Below are 24,317 nucleotides of genomic sequence, written 5' to 3' on the forward strand. Positions count from 1 at the left end.
GCTTTGTTCTGTTTATGTGTGTATAATGAGTCATCAGTGATTGGCCAAGTTGATGTGGTCAGCGATGGAGGCAGGGGGAACACTTTACAGTAAGCGCATCAATGGAAAAGAGCCTCTCTGGGAGGGAGGAGCAGGATGAGGGGGGTCTGGGCAGAGCAGAGGAGCACATCATTCCTCCAATTGTAGGAGTAAATTACACAAAGATACACAAAACTCACCACAGCTGAGCACAAAAGCCATCGTGACGGAGGGAGCAGAGAAAAAAAGGCCTACTTCAGATTTGGGTAAACACACGTGCAGGGGCTGCAGGAAAAGTAAACAAGGCAAAGACATGTTTGGCCGGAGCCGAAGGCATCGCTGGAGACAGCAAGGTTGAGGCGGAGGAAGGTAGAGCTGCATTAAAGTGTCTGATCGTCAAACGTAATTTGTTATAGGAAGGAAAGAGTACCCGAAACACAATGTGATCTGGGTTAGAGGAAACATGTAATTGCTGCTCACTGTTCAAACATTAGTTCATCATATGATTAGGAACAGACTAGCCTTGAAAGATAAATCAGATGTTTTCAGGTTTCTCTCCCTAAAAAAAAGAAAACACACACACACACAAACACACAAGCAGGGAGGGGCTGAATAAGGGAGGGTGAGTTGCTGCCTTACACCCACTATGACCCATTATTCAGCGGCTCTTCCCCGTAAATGTGATAATTATATGCTTGCCCATTCACAGAACAGCACAAATATACAAACCATGCTGCTTCTGTTTATTCTCCCTGTAATTCCTCCTTTATTTCCCCCAACACTTAGTAAGTCCATTATAAACCAATATTGTTACATCATTAAGTCGTTTCCTCTGTACACTGTTATATATATATCAAGACTATGGAGCTCTTAGCTAATGTGAATTACAACAAATATATACTAGCTTATGTACATGTGTGCTTTTGGGCTTGCATACTAATATGGGTTTGTGTTCAAGTATGCATAGCACGCTTGTGTGAATGTGTAGGTGCATCCATGTGTGTCTCAATATGTGTGTGTGTGTGCTGGCAGGCCAAAGCCCCATTGTGAGGCGGCGACCACAGCGCCTCCTTCCCCCCCAACCTGCCACAACAAAGAGCAATTAAACACCGCTGCCTTGCCAGCTGAGGAGCCAACCGCCAGCCACACTTCCACAAACAGGCAGATCTGTTTAAAACCAAAGGGGAGAAGCAATAAAAGCCAACCTACTGAGAGCAGCCCCCTCCAATCCCCTTCTGCTGATTCAAACCAGAAGGTGACTGGCTGGTTTCACCCTATCACTCACTATCACAGTTCAGGCCGTATTACCGTCACATGTGCCGTTTTACACATAAAATCTAACCCATGCAGGGATGTTTTACACATGATTAGTGTATATCAGCTGTATGGTCATGGTTAAAGGGCACCTATTATGCTCATCTCAAGCTCTGGAGTCCACTCGAGCATCTTTGCATGAATCACAGTTCAAAAAAGTTCTTATTTATCTCAAACTGTCTTTAATGCAGCTCCTCAGTTGAACCTCTGACTCAAACAGGCTCACACCTTAAAAGCCCACTTCCTCTGACTGTCTGAACATCCGGGGGCCTAACGCTGTGTTTGCACCAAATGGATGATAATCAGTGGCAGGCTTGATGACCTGCTGGCTCGGGTCAGTGCCAGGATCTGTCTCTAGTTAGTTTTATTGTCAATGCTGATCGCGTCATTGCATCATGATGTGTCCACACCAAACACAAAGTCAATGCAAGGATGTGAATAGACACGATCACATGCGATGCTAACAGCCTGAGGCAAATGTAATTATTTAAGGATCTTGATGAAAGGAAACTGATATCTATAATGTGTGTAACTTGGTGAATTGAATTTAAGGTGACTGACGGGTGTTGGCAGAGATATGCGCTCTACTGATTGCCATTCTGATTTCACTGTTGTTGATGTAAAATTAAAAGGTTTATTATTTCAATCACAATCCATTTTTAAAGGATTTTCTGTACATGTCCCTGTTGATAGTTAAATGAGAGTGTACTAAGACGCTGAATTAAGTGGAAAAACAAATGCAGTAGTTTTTACTAAAATGCTACTCTGCTGTAACGAAATGACTATATAGTAAACATAAAGAGTTTTTAGAAGAACAAGCTGTGGAGCGGTGAAGAAATCTGTGATGAGCTGTCAGTCTGCATGAAAGTAGAATAATCCTGCGCTTTTACCTCACAGGGATTACTACCTCATGAATCGAAACATTGGAAATTTATAATGGACGTCCCATATTGTAGCAATAATACTGTATATATACAGTATATATATGTGTGTGTGTGTGTGATGGAAAATAAGGACGACTGTAATAGATCCCTTTTAAAAAACTATTCAATCTGAAATGCAGCAACTCTCAAAATGTTTTGAAACATACGAGGCTCTTCAGCTCCTCCACTCTTGAGTTGTCTGTGTATTACAGGGCTTTAAGACGTGAAGAGTGAGCGCAGACGGACAGTGCTCCTCAGAAATCGCTGCTGTATGTTTCTCTCAATGACAGGCTACACTTCCACAGGATACATACATGGAATTGCTCTGTGTTTGTTTGACCTGCCAGAGATCCCAGAGAAGGATTAAAGCCTTCTCTTCACCACATTAAAACAGTAGAAATGGCAGCACAAAACATACCAGCTCATTTCATTGTCTCATTGTTTCGGCGCCAGTCTTTGCCAGGCACCTACTACTGTCTGTTTTACCACATTGGAAGAACTTGTAATCAGATTCTTTGGTCTTGTTAAAAGTAATACTGCTGTTACAAGCAATAGTCCTACAGTAGATCAAAAATGTGTAGAAGTATTGTAGGAGAAATATAACAAGTAACAAAAATAAAGGTTTTCAATGTTAGTGTTATCATAGTTTTCATTATATTTTTGACTTATTATTGATACATTCATTTTAAGACGATTTTCACTGTTGTCTATGTTCAAGTAACTTTATATGCTGTTGAATTATTTATTCACTTCCCAGCTAACTGAGCATTGTTTCTGCCTGATAAATGTAGAGCGACACTATTTCCCTAAAATGTAATGGAGTTGAACTGTAATGCAGTATGAAATGGAAATACTATAAGTACCATGTATATTCACTGTGAGTACAATACAGAATGAGTAAAAGTACCTATTCACATCCCACCTCTGCAATGTTGCTAATAGTTGTGTTCAAATGTCATATTTTCCAAGGTGAGTCAAATCTTTGAAAAGATTGTGACATGTTACATTGCTTTTTATGTTTTGTCCTTTTGTAATTTCTAATTTAGTTTGTAAATCATGAATTTACTTCTTTTTTTTTTAATTGAGAATATTTCTTATTTTCATTATTCTTCATGGAGTTGAATAGATCAATGACATGTAACATGAAGCATGACAAAAACACAAATCATAGAAAAAGAAATCTAATCGTTTTGTCAAAATGCTCCTTAGTGGAGCAACAATGCCGTGATGGACAATCCTATCTTTTTTCACACATATTTCTGTGTCGTCCTCTGTGACCCCAGCAGAGGGCAGGAGCACAGGAACCTGCCATGAAGCAGCTGTGCAGCCTGTCCTGGTCCTAGCCTGGCCCAGCCCACTCTAGCCCGGCTCGGCCTGGGTTCAGCGTGGGCCGCATCGCGGTGTCTCTGGTCAGGCAGCCTGGAGCCCTTGGGCGCTGGCAAGGGGTGCGGGCGTCCGGGAGGGGCCCCCTCAAAAGCCATCTACGAGGGGCCACACCCACACGGCCATTACGGTGGAGGCTGTTCTGGGCTTCTCCCGAGGCCGCCCGCCTGCCATTTTTAGAGCAGCAACAGAGTAGACCACATGCTGTGGCTTCAGGCAAGTGGGGGGAAGGAAGGTTTCTTCTTTATTTTCAGTCAAAGTGCCATGAGCTTTGAGAGAATTCCTACACTTGCACTCCAGTAGCCTCAGTCAGTTGGGACAAATTGTTTATCTCATAGATGGAAAAGAAAAGGAAATCCCATCTTGCTTCCTGATTAAACGTTTTTCATCAAACTTTTCAGCAACAGGGAACTTTTCATTCAAAAAAAATTATGCTCCACATCCTGATACCTTGCTCCGTCTGTTTTACTTGTGCGGTTTGGTGTTTCTCCCAATAATAAAAGAATAGATTAACTGAAAGTAATAAACTTAGTTCCAAGATCTTGTGAAAAATGTGAAGTCTGGTTGATTTAGACCTGCGCAGCCTCAGTGTTTTTCAGGAGTGTGTGTGGGTAAAGCGTTGGGTGGTCTAAAGGAGAGAAGACTTGAGCTTCCTCTTGCACACATATGGTGCGGCTTGGCCTTTTTGTTTTGATTTTAGGGGTTTTAGGTTATAAGTAATAAAGTCCCCTTTAGGTATGACCTGCTTATTTTACCTACCTATAATGTCATTCTATTTATGTATAATATGCCCTACCCTATCCTCTCACCATTTCTCTCAGTACTTGCAGTTTTTTTCCAGCTTTAGCCTTTTGCACCTCCACAATTTCAAGATCTAGTTTTGACCATTTCAAATCCCGCTTTAAAGAACAACTCGTGTCTTTCTAACTTGTTTTGCTCCTCTTGATCTCCCTCTCTCCTCTTGATCTGTATCACCAGGAAGGCCCCACATCAGTCTCCTCTCCAGAAGAGGAAAGCCAAGTCAAAAACACTTCACTTCTGTTCCACACAATCACTCAATAGACAGGGACACATGATACTCTTGGTCACCCGTCTAGAACACGGACGCGAACGCACTCGTTTGACCCACTTGAAGACATTATCCCTCCCCTGCAGTGCAATATGTCTTCCATAAATAAACGATAGTTCCAGTCCTCAAAACCACATCGTTATAGCACTAAGGCATCAAATGTAAAGCTTTGAACGATCTTCTGTTAGGAGGAAAAGAGTCAGAGAGATGGAGGCTTTGACTTGAGAGTGGTGGACCACAGAGCTGAAGCAGATCAGGGTTATAGTTACATTATAGGTCCTTAAAGTGTGTTAGTTTGAATTTTATAAGATTGATTGAGTAAAAATTATAATATTATAAAAGCTGTGTCTGACTGCTGTTTCAGTGTAAAAGAATAAACATGAAAAACCCAAAAATGAATATTAACAGAAATAATTTCTAACAGGAAACACTGTGCAGTGGAATTCTGGTTATTTTACTACAATAAGAACATCCATGAGGAGAGTTCATTAAATCAAGAGGAACATAAGTTATTTCCAGGGCGAGCGTACGAGGGATGACTGCTGGTGGTACACACACACGACACATGGAACAGATCACACAATGCATGGAGTTGGATCTGCCGTACGAAATAAAGTAACCCAAAAAAAGAAAACCTCAATTTACTCCCTTTAAAAACCCTCCCCTCTTTTTTGGCAGGGCTCCGCCAAGGAGTAATGAGCTCCCACCCAAACCTCAGCACCAGCTGCTGTCAGAGTCTGGGGGCACTGACTAAATATGTATAAACCGGCAGGGGGAGAGGGAAGGGTGGTGGTCGGCCCTCTGGGGTACAGTACATCTCAGAAACCTCTGACATGGCACGGTTTAAAGAAATCACTAAGAGATCAACTACAAGAAAAATAAGCAGATAATTGATCAGAGGGATCACAGCAAGAAAACAAACTTACTGTTACTTATAACTCAGATTCTTTTGAAAGCATCCATTTACACACACATGCACACATTTCCTACCCTAACTCTAACTATCACAGCTAATGCCTATAACTAAGGCTTTATCATAAAACTAAATCTCTCTCACACGAACTAACTAAACCCAATCCTTAACATGGAAAAGGTTGTAAAAAATGTAATCTAAAGGCAAAATTGTTTATAGTTATTCAGACGCAATAATTATTCATTGAGAATAGCAGCATATGATTTATACAATCTTTCCTGAAAGATATTCATGAGGTTAAACATTTTCATTCACAAGTCACACAAGTCGCTGTGGTAGTTGCATGAAATTGTTTTCGAAAGTAAGATTTCTAATACTTCTTCACATGTTCCATATTCAGACACTGTGTCTTAAAATGAGACATCAAGACCTCTGTAATTTTGTGATGTCACAACTTAACAGTCGCCGCTCTCACCTAGACTGACCATCTTACAAGGGACCCAACCTTGCAGGATTTGGTTTCTCTGGGTATTCACCTGAAATCTGACATATTATTAGTTGAGCTTTATTAAGAACTCTTATTTATGCTTGATTTATCAAACCATTTTTTCAACAATCAGTTCCATTGAAAACTCCACCCAGCCTGATGTTGACAGAAAAGTAGACTGTTCCGTCTGTTTCTAGTAATACACTCGCCGTATTCCACTTTTGCCGTACCAGCTGCCTGATCGCCTACTTCCTGATGGTCTCAGATTCTGTGGCCACACACGTTTCCCTGGCAGGCCACGATGCACACTGGCACTGTACTGGTCCAGTAGCTGAGGAGAGTGAGCTGGAGGTAGTGGCCTGCAATACAGAGACTCACACTAAAGACACCATGATCCAGAGGTTTCCACCAAAACCAGGCCCAAGATTGTGATGTTTGTTCCAGAGACCACCATGAGAGGAGAAATTAAACCACAAAATTTCAGTATATCTTTGTATGAATTGAATATTGGGCCTGAACTGTTGCTTTCAGAAATTATGACAATTATCTTTATGTCCAACATGAATGGAGTGAGTCCAGGTGTGCAGTCAATGCAGAGGTCTCAACCAAAGCAACACAGGGTTGTGGCAAAATAATTTTGACACAATGGAACATGATATTATCCGGCAAGGTGCTACAATGGCAAGTCACATACTTGGCTCGTAGCATGGCCAAAGGTATTTCTAATGTTTACATTGCAATCGTCAAGCAGTGTTTTGGCATCGGAGAAGGCTTCAGATTCTCAGATCTTTTCCTCCAACGGGACTTCCTGGATTGAATTGAATGCCTCACCAGTGCCTAAAGCAACACATCTCCAGCAACTCGGCCCCCATGCACTGCTTTAACACAGGGCTGTTTTTGGTCAAAACATCCACTCAGATGTTTGTTTGATGATCTGACAAGTACCTCATTTGAAGCACACTGTGACCTTTAAGTCCTTCAAGGCAAATCCAAGTCTTCCAAATCAAATTATGAGTCACAATGTCTTTCAGGTCTCAACACTGACCATATATATGACATAACATTTGATCAGTTTCTTTTCAAAGCTTTGTTGATTGTGACTTTAACGTGAACTGAAAACAGTTAAAAAAAGGTCACACAATTCAATTTGTAGCTGAAACTCTAAGCAGAATCCGCTTGATGCTTTCTTTTAACTTTTTATTTTCGTGGGATTTTACCAGGTCAAAACCGAGCTGAATGTTTTTGGTTTCAAGCCTCAAGTCTAATTAAATTTTTATGGGGCCTGAAGACTTCATTGTGACCCAGGTTTGACTTGAGTTAAATGGTCAAGTACACAGCACTGCCATAAAATAGACTTAAACACAACAAACAGAACGATATTTTTACCTTCAACAAGGGAGATATGTTTTCACCCCTCTCCATTTGTTCGTTAGTTGGTTTGTTTTTTTAAGAAAGATTACACAAGAACTACTGGTCGGATTTCCACGAAACTTGGTGGAAGGATGTGGTAGCGGCCAATGAAAAACACATTTCATTTTGGTATGGATCTGGATCAGGGCGTGGATTCAGGGATATTTTTTTCACTTTCTATAACATTGGGCATTTACCAACATTTTCAACATTTGCCCAGCGAATAATTCATGGATCTTGATTTTAAAATATCAGGCACATTTAGGGAACTAATATATTAAGTATGTGTGATTTGGTGCAGCTTAATTGAATTTAAGGGGACTGCAAGGCTTTGGCAGAGGGATTGCTTTGCTATTCAGTTTAAATTTGAATTTCCAGATCAAATCAGTTTAATAAAAGGCATAATGTAGATGGCCATCCAGGTATAAACCTCTTTTTTAAGTATTTTCATTTGTGAATGCATGAAATGATTGTTGCCACAGAGGTTTTCTTTAGCTATTAAGACCCATCCAACCCTGCCACACTGCATTTAGTGTTGCTTTAACCTGCAGTGTCCAGTCAGGAGTCAGAAGCACAGTAATCCTCTAAGTCCCTCTCATTTCACTAAGTATGTATAAAGAAATATTGAAAGAGACTGTCATTGCGCCATCCTGAGCAATTGCATGCATGACGCCTGTTGGGGTCATTAGGTGGCCACAGGTCTCCTCGACAGACGGCAAGATTACAGGCCAGATGTCGGCTTGTATACAGCAAGAAGGCGGTGGACTGGGATTTGTTTGGGAGTAGATGGACTTCTGTGTTCCTAGAGCTGATACTTGAACATAACGACATTCAGCATGTTACACGACATTTATACTCCCAGTGTGGGATAATAACTCATTCTACAAACAGTCAGAAAGTTTTCATAGAGGAAAACAATTAATGTCTCTCCAGCACCATGTGGGAATAGTTCTGACATGTGGTCACCAAGATATCACAGTGAGACGACAGCGAATGAGACTTTGATGGTGGTGGGGAGGGGATGTTGCACAGAAATGATCGTTCAATAACAATATTCACAGTATTAACCATCAGGAAACATTTTGCTTTGCTTTTACTCGTATTTGGACAAAACGTCCGCAGGTGAAAAGGAAAAATCATCACATTGGGAAAGGATTACTTTCTCCTGATTACCACCATGTCTGATGACTGGACACGTTCTGTCCACTGGTTGAAATGCAGCCTGTTGGTGGTTGGATTACTCAGAACCACCAACATGCTCCAAAATAGAGACCGACCACATGAGCCCAGCAGGTCATTTTATCTAAAGTGTCCTGTCTCTTCTTTTTTCTTCCTGTCTGGCTCAAGTGACGAATATCTGATGCTACAATCAGCAGCATCCACAGCCGTTCAAATGTTCATGATATTCACTGGTACATTGTTTACCCTATTCCTCTCTCTCGCAGTCTCTCTGTCTATAGGTTTCCCTCTTTCTCTCTTCTCCTCTTTTCTCGCTCTCTCATTTTCCGTTGACAAGCTCTCTGAATCTTTGACCACACAGCCTGGAAAAATAGCACCGAGTCATGCTGCAAGGCAAGTCTATCCCTGACCCTGATTCCCTCTCACCACATTTCCATCAGCAGCGAAGTAAAACACATCTAATCATTTCAATTTTCCCCCTCCGTCGCAGTATTATTAACATTGTTAATTTTCTGAGGGCTGCAGCCCAGAGGGGAATGTCAAGGGAAATGCATTATGGCGAGATATTCCATTGATCCACCATTATACACACTTACTTGGTCGCTCTAATGGCCTAATGTTACCAAGAGGCCAATTTAAAACAAATGTAGAAAACAGAAGGCTATTCACCCCCAAAAGAAAGAAGCACTTAAAACCCAGCGTGTGATGTCAATGTATAGACATGGTCTAACATCGAAAGAGTCCCACTGCTTTGTTTCATGTTTGTTTGTGCCACTGCCGTGCTTTCTGGTTACCACCAAGAGGAATTATCAGAGAGGAATTATCAAAACCTCCACTACTATATCACGAGAGATGCCTGCTGGATGAACTTGCTTGTACTCAAGCGTACAAAAGGAAGCTAACTAAAGCTAACTCATGCACGGCTTGAAAGGTTTTTAATTTTTTCAGATGTGAAAAAAAATTTACCAAGCATTTAAGTAGTAGTTTTATTTAACTGTACTAGTTTGAAAGTATAATTACATTTACTAAGATGCTCAATGGAAATGAAGACATCATCAGCTGAGAGGAAAATCTGAAAATACAGAATCACAAACTCAAGCTCCCAGCAGACATGCACCCAAGTCCAAACATTTTCCTGAATTTTTCAGAAGTGTCTGTACATGAGAACACAAATGTCCTGGTTAGTTTCTCCAGACATTTTCCATCTACCAGTCTCCTTGTTAAATGGCCGGAAAGTGTCATGCAAGACATTGCCGACGAAGATGTCCAATTGTAAAGACAAGGAGATTCGAGAGCTTTTGGCGATAAGGGACAACGCCAGTGTCGATGTGCTGTATACATAAAGTCCTGCCGTCTGCATGCTCTACCCAGGCGCCACCCCTCGCATGAAAATCTAAACATTTTGGTGTCGATGTGAACGTGTCTGACTCAAACAAACTCCTCATACGTGAAAGCTGAACTCTAAATGTCCGCACCAAATTTCCCAAACATTTTTTCTCTTTCTCTGACTGAATATTGAATGTGAGCTGCTCAAAGTTGAGGCAGCGGATGTGATTTCCACTGCTTACACACCTTCAGTAAAAACTTCAATAAAATATTCCAGTAATGTCTAATATAGTAAAAGTGCAGTCTGAGTATAAAGAATATTAACAAGTTTTCCTACAAAACATTTTTTATTTGTCAAAACAAGCCAAACTTCTCAATGAAAAAGTCCAAGTTAAATCCTTCCGTCAATTATCAATACCACTTGGCAGGATAGCCAGAGCCACTCCCAGCTGACACCAGGGCTGACATGCAGAGACAGACAACCATTCATGCTTATATTCACATGGACAATTTAAAGGCTCCAATTGACCTAACCCCAGTGTGGGAGGAGGCCGGACTACCCAGAGAAAACCCACACAGACACGGGAAGAACATGCAAAGTCCACACAGGCTGGTGACACTGCTAACCACTGCACCACCATGCTGCCATTCAAGTAAATATTATACTGTCAATCAGGCAAGTGAATTTGATCTAAAATGCATTTTGTTAGGTTAACTGTAATCTGGACATCTGATCTGATCAATAAACATGAAAAAAAGTGTTGAGATTCAATATCATAAGTTATTTTACCTTTTCATGCCTTTCCATTTTATGTCTCACCACCTGTCCACTTCTGTAGAGACAACCACACAACGTGCACCATCATGCGGCATGAAGGACAAGACTCCATCTCTGCTCAGAAGCAAACAAAGCACACACTCACTCTCTGCCATCACCTCAAAGCGGTTTCCTTTTCTCTGAAGCAGAGCAACCAGAGGAGGATTCGCCAAAGAGACACGGCTCGACAACAACGTTTGCACGGAAAAGTTGACCACTGGTGATGGAGACAGTCTGTTAGAGACAGACTTATTGCTTCCTGTTTTTTACCAAAGTGAAATAATGTCAGGTTATGTAACACACCCTTATTAAAAAATACAGGAATTAAGGTATCCACAATACACTGAATTAAACTTATGTCTCTTTTTGATGGTTGTGAAAAGTGCAAGAGGCTGGTGCATGATACAGAATATCTGGTAACCAGCCTGGTACATAGCCTGCAAGCACAGAAATAAAGTCAATGACATGTGATCATCATGAACCAGCTTCACTGTTTCTTTGTCGGATGCAAGGACAATACAGATAATTGATTGGTTCCTATAGTAAATGCATGTATACTTTTCTAGTAACCAAGAACGCATTGTTGCTTTGCTTACACTAATTTTGAAACTGGTAAATTAAAAATTTTAAAGGGGTGGTGCTAGGTGAATAAAGTGACAAGATCAATCTATGGAGGCTATGGTTTCAGCTTTGTCCATTGTTTGTTTGTCTGGAGGATGATGCAAAAACTACAGAACAGATTTCCATGAAAATTCATTGAAAGATGGGACATGGGCGATGAAAGAACCCAGGAAATGTTTGTGCAGATGGGTACAAAGAGGCAGATCTAGGATTTTTGTTTCACACTCTGTATTGTTGCCAATTTCATCAATTGTTAAAGAACAATTGTTTACCAGAAAAACATGCTGGGAGCTTGATGAAAGAAAATCACACATATTTAGTAGATTGATATCTATGTGTGTGTGTAATTTGTTACAGCTTGATTGAATGTAAGGGGACATTTGGTCTTCGCTGAAGCATGTGCACTACTGAGTTCTAGTTTCTGAAGTCTGAATTAAAAACAAGACATGTTCAATGTTATAAATTGTGATCACTCATGAACAAACACACTCAAACACTTTTCAAGTCAAAACCAGACTACTGGTATATTTGCTTAATTTAGATCCAAGCACGGAGACAAACTTTGGAAAGGTGATATCTTGGGGTCTGTACCCAGAATACATCTGCCTGGTGAGTCAGAAAAATTTCAATCGTATACTATGTTTGTTGTTTTGAAGCATTATCACACCACGTCTAATAGATTTACATATAGTTTTTAAAGTAGCATCACATGCCACCAATTGCATTTAAAGGGGCCAAACCTACAAAAACCTGTAACTACTAATACATGTGATAGGAGTCATATGGACAACTATCCATACGAAACGTATAATCAGTCCTGGGTAACATAATCGTGCCCACCCAACGCCGAGAGGTTCATCAAGCTCGCAGTGCCTACTGTACGTACCCAAATGTCTAAACCACACAGGGCAGAAATAGTAAATAGAGCAGAGAAAGCTTTTTGAAGAGGCTGTTAAGAGCTTAACGCATTCCCTAATTATAGATCTCACTTGCTCCCTTTTGAAGAGAACTGTAAATGGGAACACGCCAAAGTTTTAGATCAGTACAAGTCTTATAAAAATGAAGAGAAACAGCCGATTGCAGACCACTTTTCAGAAATATAGGAGCTCTTTTACCTCCCCTCTCATTTCACCTAAATGTAAAACATAAAGCATTAACGAACGCTAAGAAGAAAAGGAACACTTCACTTAACGACGCACATCAGTAACTGAACATGTGTCAAATGAGAGGGGAAGGAAATCCCTCAGAAAGTGTGATAAGATTGCCACGTATAACACACGTATCTGTGAGGATTTCACATGATATGAGAGGCCCACAGGAGACGTTATTGATTATACTGCTGAAAGATTTCACATTAGCAGGTGTTGTCATCGTCTTCCTTCTGTGAAACTTTCAAGTCAGTTCGAGTGGAGGTTCACAGGTTTATGTGACTGCGAGCGCAGGAGTGTGCGGCCGTGTAAACTGTCGCATGTCGCAGCCTTTGTTCTCCTACACTCACACCCCTCCTGGAATAAGAAAATAAAGCAATGAAGGTCAGTTGGAGAACAGACTGCCAAATATAGCTGCTGTGTTCATGTGAGGGCCAGACTCTCCAGAACGACAAGCCCAGCTCTGACCATGCCCTGTAATTGAGGAGAAAATAAGGACAGAAATTATATGTTTATTTTTGACAACAATTTTAATCTTCTGTGCTCTCCTTCAGAAACTGAGACGCCCACAAAAAGGCTGAGAATCTGTGTCGCCCGAGACTGAAAGTTGAGTTTTGGATTTTTTTTAAACCAATAAGTGAAATCAATGAAATGTAGCAAAAGAAAACAGTTTCAAATATATGATTTTCTCCCTTTTTTCTTGAGATTCATCTTTAGCGTTGATACATCACAGATTAAGAAGAGCATGAAAATAACATTGCAATAATCTAATGTAATTAAAGCTCATTTTACTTATAAAATATACATTCAACGATACAAACATCCTATTTATATATAAATATATAATCCCTTTTCTATTTTGTGTATTGTGACACTGTTGTATATGATGAAATCGTCCCATAACCTTTATTTGTAATGTATCTATAGACACACTTGCTTATTTCTATGTGCATGAATAATTGGTATATGTAAATTTGTGAAATAAAAATTGTCCATCCAAGAAGAGTATGGTCTCAGCATTGGTGGGTTTGTCATTGTGCATCTGTGACTGTAATGAAAAAGTTTCTAAATCAAATTAAAAGATGATTAATTATCCGGATTGTTTAAGTTCAGGGTGAATTAATTGAAACTTGTGATTTATGTAAATAAAAGGTTTACACGTGGTTTAACAGGCATTAGTTTACATACATGTAAGTTATGAGCATATTTAAATAAATCAGCAAATCTGGCAAAATTATTCCAGACTCAAACATGAATCTTGACGAACAGATATTTGGAGGATTTTGAAATAACACGTTTCCACCGTCTCTGACTGGACTTTTCAAACTTTCATACTTCATTTCTTCTTCTTTTTTTTATTTGAATCATCGTGTCTTCCTCCAGGAAACGATCCTGCGAGTCGGTTTTTTCCTCCCTCGTCAGTTCGCGGTGCTTGAATTCATTTTATTTGATGCGATAATCTCTTCTTTATTTTATTTAACGACTCGCTCCTTTCCCTCTGCGCTTGTCTGCGCAGCTCAGCCTCTTTAACCATCACAATTAACGTCGAGAAAAGGGCCCGTAAAAGTGCGTTAAAGAATATTAGAAACAGAGAGAGGGTTGAAAACCAGAATAATAAAATCTCGGATGGAAACCACAGACTTTTTTATTTATATATGTGGCTTCATGTTCTTTTGTTATTTTTCCTCTCACACAGAGAACATGGAGCTTTAGTCCAACTTTTTCATTTACACTTCTGCAATAAAGTTGCATGAATAAAACTTATCAATGGAGATGATGTTAAATCTTAATTCTCTTGCTCCACTGGATTAATCCCAGTGAAATTGAAATAATATCCACATGGTGATTGATGAGTAACCCATTCATGCGTTTATCTTTAAACAGATCTGTTTTTGGGGGGGTGGGATGTCCTCTGTCTGTGTTATCCACCAATCCCCGTGCGTCTTGCTCCATCTCTGGTTTTTTATTGCTTCTCTGCAGAGTCTTCAAAGAGGCTGTAATTAGGGGGCGGGCTCCCTGCGCCTCAAAACACTTCCCCGCGTTACTGCCCGACTTCTTCCAAACTGTCCCGGGACCCTGAGCTGCGCCTCTCCCGCTCCCCTCCCTCAGCTTCCTATAGGATTTAGTTTCTCAGGGATGGCCGCATCTATTCTGGAGGTAGGGAATGTAATTGTAAGTAGACTTTTTTCTTCTTCTTCTTCTTACAAACACAACTTTTATTATGTGGTTATTGGAGAACTTATTGTGAAGTCATGCATTTGGGGGTTTATATGAGGAAACTTAACCCTGGAGTTTAATTTGAATGTTACTGGCATCTGACAGACAAATACCTGAGTGATAATAAACGTGTGCCGAAGAGGATGATGAAAATTATACGAAGAAAAACCTTTGTTTTCGTGTTTAGTTCAGGTTGTGCTGCTGACAGCTGCTCAGAAACTTTTCTACTCACACTCATCATCTTAACCTATATGCCTTTGATTTCCATTTCCTCTGTTCGCATTCTTTCACCCATAGTTTAATGAAATCTTATCTCCACCACATGAAGCTTTACAGTTACCAGCAGTGAGTGAAAATCATGACGAATGCAGCGACTGTTACGTAGAAAAATTGTTGTTGGTGTTGACCTGAAAATCACATCAGGGCTTGTTGCTTAAGAGACAAAAACAAGATCAGAGTTTCATTAGCGTGTATTTAAAGTCAGCCATAGTGTGCCTTTAAAGCACATTTATTTTTATATTATAGATACTTATAAAACTTGTAATATATATTATAATAAGTACTACATTACCACCACAGCAGATAAACGATTACAGCAAAAACAGAATCAAATATTGCATATTATTGCACTTTTTTGTAGAAGCACATACAGTGATGTTCAATAGAATAACAATATAAGCGATATATATGTGATTTTGCTTTAGTTATATAGTGAGTAGTAACAGTAGAAACATGCCTCTGACATTGTTGCCACGTGGAGACGTAGAAGTAAAACATGAAATAGTTTTTTACAAAAAGTGAAGTTTTTTCAGTGTTGCATTTCTGTTCCTTTTTTCTTTTCTGTTCACTTCAAAAGTTTTTTATTCCAAAACAGCTAATGAATACGAATGTTTACAAGAAACATCATGGCTTACACAATCACCTTGATTATAATGGACGATGGTTACATCTAAATCTGTAACACTACAGGACCAAAGGGAGACCATTGGGACACTATGGACCATGAGCTCGTCCAATCAATGTCGTAATGACCAGTAGTGGAAAAAAACATGTTTTACAAGTTACAGCTAGTAGTGCAGTGCTTAGATCCACACATACACGGTTTTATAAAACTTAAAAACAAACATGCATGCAAAATTAAGAATAGCTTGTAGACAGCGGTTTAAGTGAAACAAAAGAGCGAGGGAATTCCGCCTTTGCTGAGCAGAGCAGATCCCTCACAAGCATAAACATTCACTGCTTTAAATTGCCCTGACCACTTTGAAAACAGAGAGAGAGCAGAAAGAGCCAGCGGTGGCAGTCAGACATAAGTTTTTTATTAGAGTTGACACTGACAGAAGCAGCAGCAGCAAGCAGCCATTTCCTGCAGACAGACAGTCTCATTTTCTCCCCTGTCTCCTCCTCCCCAGGAAGACGCACGCTATGGCTCCAGTCCTCTGGCTATGTTAACTGCTACCTGTAACAAGTTCGGCAGCACCAGCCCCATCAGGGATTCAGCTACACCCAGTAAGACCGGCAACACAACTCCAGTAAAGAAGCCCTACATGATGACCTCTGACCTTCAGACAGCGAAGAATGGCCGGACCGCAGACGGCAGTGGCCTGGCGGACTCCTACACTGGCTCCTTCACCACAGCTGGAGGAGGGGGAGGAGGTGGTGGGCTGCTTACACCCACTGGAAGCCCCCCTCCTTCAGCCGGAGGCTACACTACAGAGTATAACCCTTTCTCCCACTCCTTCCAGACCTCCGTCTCCCAGGACCCCTCTCTTTTAGTGTCCAAGGCCCATGCTACGGCCGATTGCCTCACCAGTGTCTACACCTCACTGGATATGTCACACCCCTATGGCTCTTGGTATAAAGCCGGTATCCACCCTGGCATCACTGCCGCCCCGGCCAATGCCACATCCTCCTGGTGGGATGTCCATCCCAACTCCAACTGGCTGTCAGCAACGCAGCCCCAGGCGGACGGAGGTCTCCAGGCCTCCCTGCAGCCTGTAGCACCCCAGGCCTCCCTGAGCCCCCAGATATCAAGTTACAGCACCGACTTTACACCCCTCAACCCGGCACCTTACCCTTCTGTGGGACTGGGCTCCTCCTCACACCTCCTACAGCCTTCCCAGCACATGCTGCCCCAGGACATGTACAAGCCCAAGCCTGTGCCAAGTGCAGGGCTGATTGAGAGTCCCATGGGCCTAAAGCCTGCCAGGGGATCAGGGGGCTACAGTAGTGGGGCAACACCCACTAGGTCCTCATGTGACTGCCCCAACTGCCAGGAGCTGGAAAGGCTGGGAGCCTCTGCTGCGTCCCTGAGGAAGAAGCCTGTCCACAGCTGCCACATCCCAGGCTGTGGGAAGGTGTACGGAAAGGCCTCCCACCTCAAAGCCCACTTGCGCTGGCACACCGGTGAGCGTCCTTTTGTTTGCAACTGGCTGTTCTGCGGGAAGCGTTTCACCCGCTCAGACGAACTGGAGAGGCACGTGCGCACCCACACACGGGAGAAGAAGTTCACCTGTCTACTGTGCAACAAGCGTTTCACACGCAGCGACCACCTCTCCAAGCACCAGAAGACCCACGCAGATTCTGCAATGCAGGGTAAAGCTGTGGCTGTGGAAGGAGAGGCAGATCCTCGGAGTGAGGAGACCACAGAGCTCAACACCAGCTCTGTACCTACCAATCCTGTTGCTGACCAAATCACCAACGGAGATGAGAAGACTGGCACACCTAACGGAGTGGAGAACAGCAGCGGACTGTTGGAGATCTGACTTCATTAAATCATCTATTTAGTGCTTTTTTGAGACACGGTCGATTTGTTTTTATGGTGAAAAAAACCACCTTTTAAATAAAAAAGTAGTTTGTTTCATGACATGAAAGGACATCAGATTTAAAAAGACTTGATATGATAAATGACTGAGCATGTTGCAGGTAGCAATGGCTTCATTTACTATGGACCACACACACACACACACACACACACACACACACACACGATTAACAAGCACAGAACATGAGAAAGGCCTGCAAACATATTTTAGAGCACAAAGATATGCAGGCACACACAAATATGACCAACCAAACCAGGATGTACGTGAACACAAATATATCATGTGTGTTGCATGAGCACATGCACAGAGATAACTCTTAGCAAATGTGCAGGCATATATAATGCAAACATGTGCATACATGCAAGCGCACACACAAACCTGTGTCAGCACACACACAAACACATACAAGTAAACATGCTCATGCACACATTTTGTAGCCTACACGCAGTTTCGGCCTTTCAAATGAGACAAACCACTGGGGAAATTTAATCTGCAAAAGCAGAGGGAAAAGAGCTCTGAAGCCGCAAAAGGAAAGTAGTTTTACAACAAGACTTATGGTCAGGATGATGGAGTTGATGGAGCGTTGCATGCCTAGAGAAAAAAATCTGATTTACAGCTGTACTTTGATACTTATTCATTATTACTGAAACAATCAGAGGACAGTCTTACATACTGCTTCTTGTTGCCAAAGACGTTTGATCTCGCATTTCACTTTTTGTTTGCTGTTTGCTTCTTACTATGTCTAATTTAATTTCATATTTACATAAATAATCTAATTTATGTCTTAAATTATACACATGGGAGATTATCTTGCACCCTGTATGAAACAGAATGCCTGAAACAAATGCAAGATGGTTGAAGCTGGCCAAAAAAAGAAATTAAAATGCATTAAATTAATATTTTCTTTCTTATTTATTAGTTATAATGTGGAGTTTAGTGTTTTTAAAGATTTATTTATAGATCTTGAAGTTAGATGTGCGTGTAAACTATTTCTATATCATCTTTTAATTGTGAAGCTTCCACACCTGACAATGTAATAATAATAAGGGCTTCCCCTTGTTTGTACATACTATATATTTACAACAATATATGGATAATGTTAGGTGTGTTATTTTTCTACTTTTTTATGTATTTTCTACATTTTGTGTAACTTCCATGATGAGAAAGATGCCTGTGTTGCTTCAGTTAAAAAGAAACATAAACTTAAGAGCTTGATTTGTTGATGTTGAAATTCAAGTGTTTGCAGATCTGTTGTGAAATTAGTGTTTAAGATACTGTAAATAGTGATAAAGCATGAAACCTGGTAAAGGTGCACATGTTGTTAAGAGTTGTGGTGTGGAATCATGACTGTTTTGGTGCTTTCTAAAAGTAAAGAAATTTCAATCGCATTTCTTCGCTGGTGTTATTCTTATTCGAGAACATCTTGACTTTAAGAAAAAAATAAAAAGGGGTTCCTCCTTGAGCGCTAAGTGTCTCCTCCGCCCTTCACTTCTCCTCCTCACTTCACTGTCATTCTTTTCATATCTTACCATATTTCCATCTCACCATGGCCAAGCAAATACTTTCATTATCTTTTGCAGCACAAACAAAGACCTCCACTGAGGTGAGGTCTTAACTCTACACAATGACCCCCTTTCAGAGAGCCACTGTAGTTACACTCAAAGACAATTACTCCACTCTCCAGCTCGAGAGGGGTAATTACTCAGAACGATGCTCCTGCAGAATCGGGACCGAAGAGGAGAGGGGATTAAGGGACAGGGGAGCTGCACTTGTATTGTTTATTGAAGAAGGTGGTCAAATAAAGGACCCCAATTAAGGCAGGATACGGGATGAAAGGTGCGATGTGGAGATAAGAACCCAGAGAAGAAACTGGACCAATTACATTTCACAGTGTGTCAAAAAAATTATAATTTGGGATATAGCACTGTGCACATGGTGGCCTGTTTCTTGAGTTTGAGCAACAGTTAAAGCCACTCACTCTCTGTCCAGTTTTCTGCCTGGTCATTCAGCCCACATTGCAGACTAATAAAAATATTTGAGGTGGGTGGACTCCCTGCACTGTATCAAAGGAGAGATAGCCTCAGGAAATAGTAAAAGAAGACTGCAACAGATGTGTTCTGCTCTGTAGTAGTGTCAGACGAAGATTTATAGAAGAGTTTCATTTTTATGACATGCTACTGGTAACAGGTGATGTTTTTAAAAGAATGAAAAACACATAAAACATATTTAGATATTGAAGAAAACCCTTCCCCACTCTGGTAAAAAAAACAGATTCACTAAGTCATAAGAAATAAATGGGGTAAGCAAATAGAAACCTAACATTTGAGACATTAAAGTATGGATTTTCGTGAAGACCTGTACAGGGAGAACCCCCATGAAACTGACGACTCTCCTGTCGTAACATTTACACTTCCCTGGATGCATGGTTCCAATTTAGAGCTTCTAATGAGCTGTAGTTGAGGTCAATTTATATAAAACGTCCCGGAGCCGACTCTGTCATCAAGGACCGACATGTTTATGGTGGTCTGAAGTGGGCGCACGGGTGATTCCACAGCATGAAAGGCAAACAGGGAGAATGGGGTATGGGCAGGGTGTGTCCGACCAGTGAGTGAGGGTGGGGGGTTAAGAAGACGGTCAGTGGGTTTTAAAACCTCCGCTGCTACTGTTTTTTTCTGCCTTTTTTAAAAACACACACCCGGGCAGTGGTGGCGGCGGCAGCCTACTGTAGCCTTAACTTTATTTTTACTTCTTTTATTTAGAAAGCCAGGAAACATTAAGTGTTACTTCAAATAAGGTCATAAAAAGAAAAGTATACATGCAGTGACACATGAGGACGGACAATCTGTTCCATATGGTTTGCCCACTCATGCCCCTGCACTCCATTTACAAAATCAAATCACTGCCGGCTTTAATAGGACTACAAAGTTTGTTCCAGAGGATCAGACACACCTGTTTAAGCCATCACGCTGACCATTTCCGGCCGAGCTAACACAAAGAGGTAACTTCTAAACATTCCCTCAGCAGTGTTTAGCTAAGTCCTTGATGAATAAGACAAACTTACACTTAATGAATTACTCCAGAGAGTCTCGACTGTCTGAGACTCAGATTCCAGCTCTTTAAAGTGAAGACAACAGCTCCTCATGATGTGCTGAACAAAATTCTAATGACTTCTATTCTTTCCATTATCTGGTCCTAACTGAGTGGTCACGAAGAACAATGGCCTGTGCTTTGGCATAGCCACAGGCACAGGTTCCTGCCACCACCTACCTGTGTGTGCAGGGCAGCGGGGGGAAGGGCGCTGCGGGGGGAGGCATGAGGCAGGACAAAAGCACAGGTGTCTGCAGGTGTGGCTGCGTCTCTGTGACAGAGCGGGGGTAGAAAAGGAGGAAAGAATGTCAGCACGCCCAGAGGCTCAGCGCTCAGGCCATAAGTAAAAACAAGATAAGGCTGTTTTTGCAAAGGGGAAAGGCATACTGACCTGAGTGAACCATAACATGACCCGGAGAGGAGAAGAGGTCAGGCTCAAATAAAACAGAGGAAACATACCAGAGGTAAAAAGGTCAAGCTACCTTGGAGATGCTGTGCTTATCATTTACATATCAGGAGAGGAAGTAGTGCCATGTTACAAATAAGAACAAAAAAGAATAGTGCATTCCTTCAATCATGCAGTCACTTCAGTTCCCATTGTGGTAACATGCCTCCGAGTCCAGCTGATGCAACAACGCTGCATCTTGCTGCACTATGTCCCGACTCTCCTCATTGCGCTCCATGAATCATTATCGCGCTGGTGACGGAGGCGAGACCACCCTCACATTTCATTTCACAACACAAACAGCAGCCTGCCCTGTGTGCGCCTTGCATCATCAAACCTGGAGCGCCTCTCACATTTCCAGCTCTAATCGCACAAATGTCGCAGCCTATCCGAGCCTGAGAGCCGCCTTTAAAGTTTAAAAGGGAGTCCTCCCTTGCTGCCCAATGCACCAAATGTACCACTAAATGAGGCCATTTTGTTTATAGGAACTGTGGGAGAGTTGTGGGTGACTCTGTGCCCCTTTAAAAAGATAATATCCTCCCCATTTAATGGCCTCCGGATGACAAATTGCTTCCAGGGGAGAATTTAGTTAACAAAATTGCAAGTGTGACACTTAAAGACATATCCACTCTACTTAAGAAGTTTGACATCCATAATTCAATTATGCTCAGCAGTAGGTACAGTAGATTTGTTTAAAGCCATATTTGCCTGCGTAAAGTAGGACTTGAGTAGTATTTAAGTATTTCTCATCATGCAGTATTAAGAAATATGTCTAATTATAACAAATGATTCATTTTACACACAGATTTCAAATTCAGGATCATTTAAGGAGATCTACTGTTAAAGCTCATATATTAAAGGAGGTATGGTTTACTTGGTTTTGACCTCAGCGGAAAGTTTTTTACATTGACAAGAGGAAAAGCCCCATATCTCTTGGAGCTGGTTGGAAAAACACTTAGAAAATTGATGGCTCATTATAACCTAATACTCTTACAAATATCTAGAACACCCATAAACTGTTCTTTCCTTTTTCAAAATGCTTACGATCTTGATGGTATTCTGACTGACATACAGCCCAAACCATTCTTGTTTGCTTTTTTTTTTCTTAAGCCACTAAATACTTCCTTGGAACATTTAAAATGTGGGGATTTAAGCAGAGACAGTGCAGAGGAGGATGGGTGGATGTGTAAAAACACAAAACCCTCAGGAGAAAAAGGTAGAGACACAATCAGAGAGACCTGCCATTAAAAGTACAGCGGTAAGTGAGAAAAGAGACGACAGCCAAACAGCAAATGAATCTGGATTCGGATCAACTGAATGAGAGAGAGAAAGAGAGAGAGAGAGTCAGAATGCAGAAAGAGAATGATGTGGATTGGAAGCGGGAGCAGGAGCCAGGGTTGGCAGGGTTTTGGTGGAGGAGTGTGGTGGTTCAGAAGTCCTCCAGCGAGAGGCGCCAGTGTGTCCGGCGGGGGCCCTGACCATGAGCTGCCTCACCCCCCCAGAGCCACGGCCACAAACCCCCTCTCCCCCCTTCACCACCAGCACCGCCACCCATCCAACCCAAAACCCACTGGCAGGCAGCGCTTCACTGAAGCTGCTGCTGCTGCTGCATGTTTATTTAATATTCTGAAGAAATTGAAATATCTTTGTGGGTTTACTCACATACATACACAATTACACATCCATCACACACACACACACACACACACACACACACACACAGTACATACATGCACGCATACATTCACACACACTGCCGCCACAATATATAAATAAATAAAGTAGAGTAATAATGCTCTCTTGATCTGTGGCCAAGAATAGAGTCGGAGAAAATGTTTTTCAAATGGTGTTTTCAGACGCACAGAGGGAGGAGCGTGAATGTCTGACACTGCGTGTTGCCTGAGCATGTCTCCCACTGACTCCCACCGAGGAGAGAGAGCTCTGACAAAGCGGGTGACAAACAAGAAATAGTTCCCATGTGACGAGAAGAGACTAGTTGTTAAAAAAAACAAATAAAGACAAATGGTTAAGTTTGTAAGTCAAATGCAGGTTTCATCATATATGGATGTAAAAAAGTATGCATTTCATATGATGTGCTATTTGGTGACTCTGAGTGTGAAGCCTGTGAATGAGAACATGTATATGAGGTGTTTGTGAAGTGTTAAATGTAGAAATGCACAGTGCCAGAGCGTCTTCTGTGTGCGTGTGTGTGTGTGACAGTTCATGCTTGAGAGCACACACATCCATATGAAGTCTCTGATCATTACAAAGCAATTCCTTCAGACAGAAATCCCTTAAACAGCCTCGGTTTTGGGCTTCACGCTATCCCCCCTTCTGTCTCCTCTCTCCTCAACAGCCACCAACCACTGCTGCTGCCAAAAATAACACAGGAGCGCCACTCGAACCCGCGCCTCACCACAGCGCAGCTTGGCCGCAAGAGAGGGATCAAAACACACACAAAAAAGGAAACACATCATATTGTGGAAGGAGGGAAAAAGAGCATTCATACAGCGCCATGCCTGAAGATATCTACTGATGATTTTGGCAAGCGAAGAACCACACATACTAATGCGCCAGGCCAAGACAGGGAAAGCGGAAAGTGTGTTTGTGGATGTGTGCATACATTTTGGATGAAGTATATTGTCGCAGCTACAGAATTCGCTACTGATCCCACTCACTCAGTGATTTAACCACTAGCTCAATAAAAACACTTACACTATCACGTTATAGGTCAATAAATTAGGGCCTTCTACCGACAAACGAAGGCCCGGAAAACAAGGCAAATTATCGCTGAGGGTATGAATTATGAGTAGGAGTGGTATTCTCTGATGTCAGATAAATCACCGTGCTTTGATTGTAGGTTTGGGAGTTCAAATGGGAGACAACTTTACTCATTGTCATGGCCGAATTCACTTTTGTGTTGCATTTGGCAAAACGTGCGTCTCTACACTGACAGACGGATGCCAGCAAATGAAGCCATTAGAGCTCAAGTTCTGTTTCAACAGCGGCCAGGAGGGGTTTATGAGGAAACCATCACGGGATTAATTGTCCAGCCGCAGCAATAAATGAAATGATGGAAAGGTGGAAAATGTAGTGAAATTTAATGGAAGTGCTGCTACGTTAGTTTGGGCAGAAGGT

At 41.6% G+C, this 24,317-nt stretch overlaps 2 protein-coding genes across 3 annotated transcripts in view; one reads left to right on the forward strand and one right to left on the reverse strand.

The window, feature by feature from the left end:
- igsf8 (immunoglobulin superfamily, member 8) overlaps positions 1-24,317 on the reverse strand; it is a 53,904-nt gene that overhangs the window by 28,128 nt on the left and 1,459 nt on the right. The gene's annotated exons all lie outside the window — the stretch shown is intronic.
- sp7 (Sp7 transcription factor) lies at positions 14,627-17,730 on the forward strand. 2 transcript variants are annotated; one of them, XM_069534859.1, is made up of 2 exons: positions 14,627-14,780; positions 16,235-17,730. In XM_069534859.1, exons 1-2 carry the CDS (start codon positions 14,745-14,747, stop codon positions 17,585-17,587), a joined length of 1,389 nt encoding a protein of 462 aa, XP_069390960.1. In that variant the 5' UTR covers positions 14,627-14,744; the 3' UTR covers positions 17,588-17,730. The 2 variants fall into 2 exon arrangements, with proteins under 2 accessions (XP_069390960.1, XP_069390968.1); XM_069534867.1 differs by having other exon boundaries at positions 14,650-14,765.

The sequence above is a fragment of the Paralichthys olivaceus genome, chromosome 2 (genome assembly GCF_024713975.1).
Source record: "Paralichthys olivaceus isolate ysfri-2021 chromosome 2, ASM2471397v2, whole genome shotgun sequence".
Classification (NCBI taxonomy): domain Eukaryota; kingdom Metazoa; phylum Chordata; class Actinopteri; order Pleuronectiformes; family Paralichthyidae; genus Paralichthys; species Paralichthys olivaceus.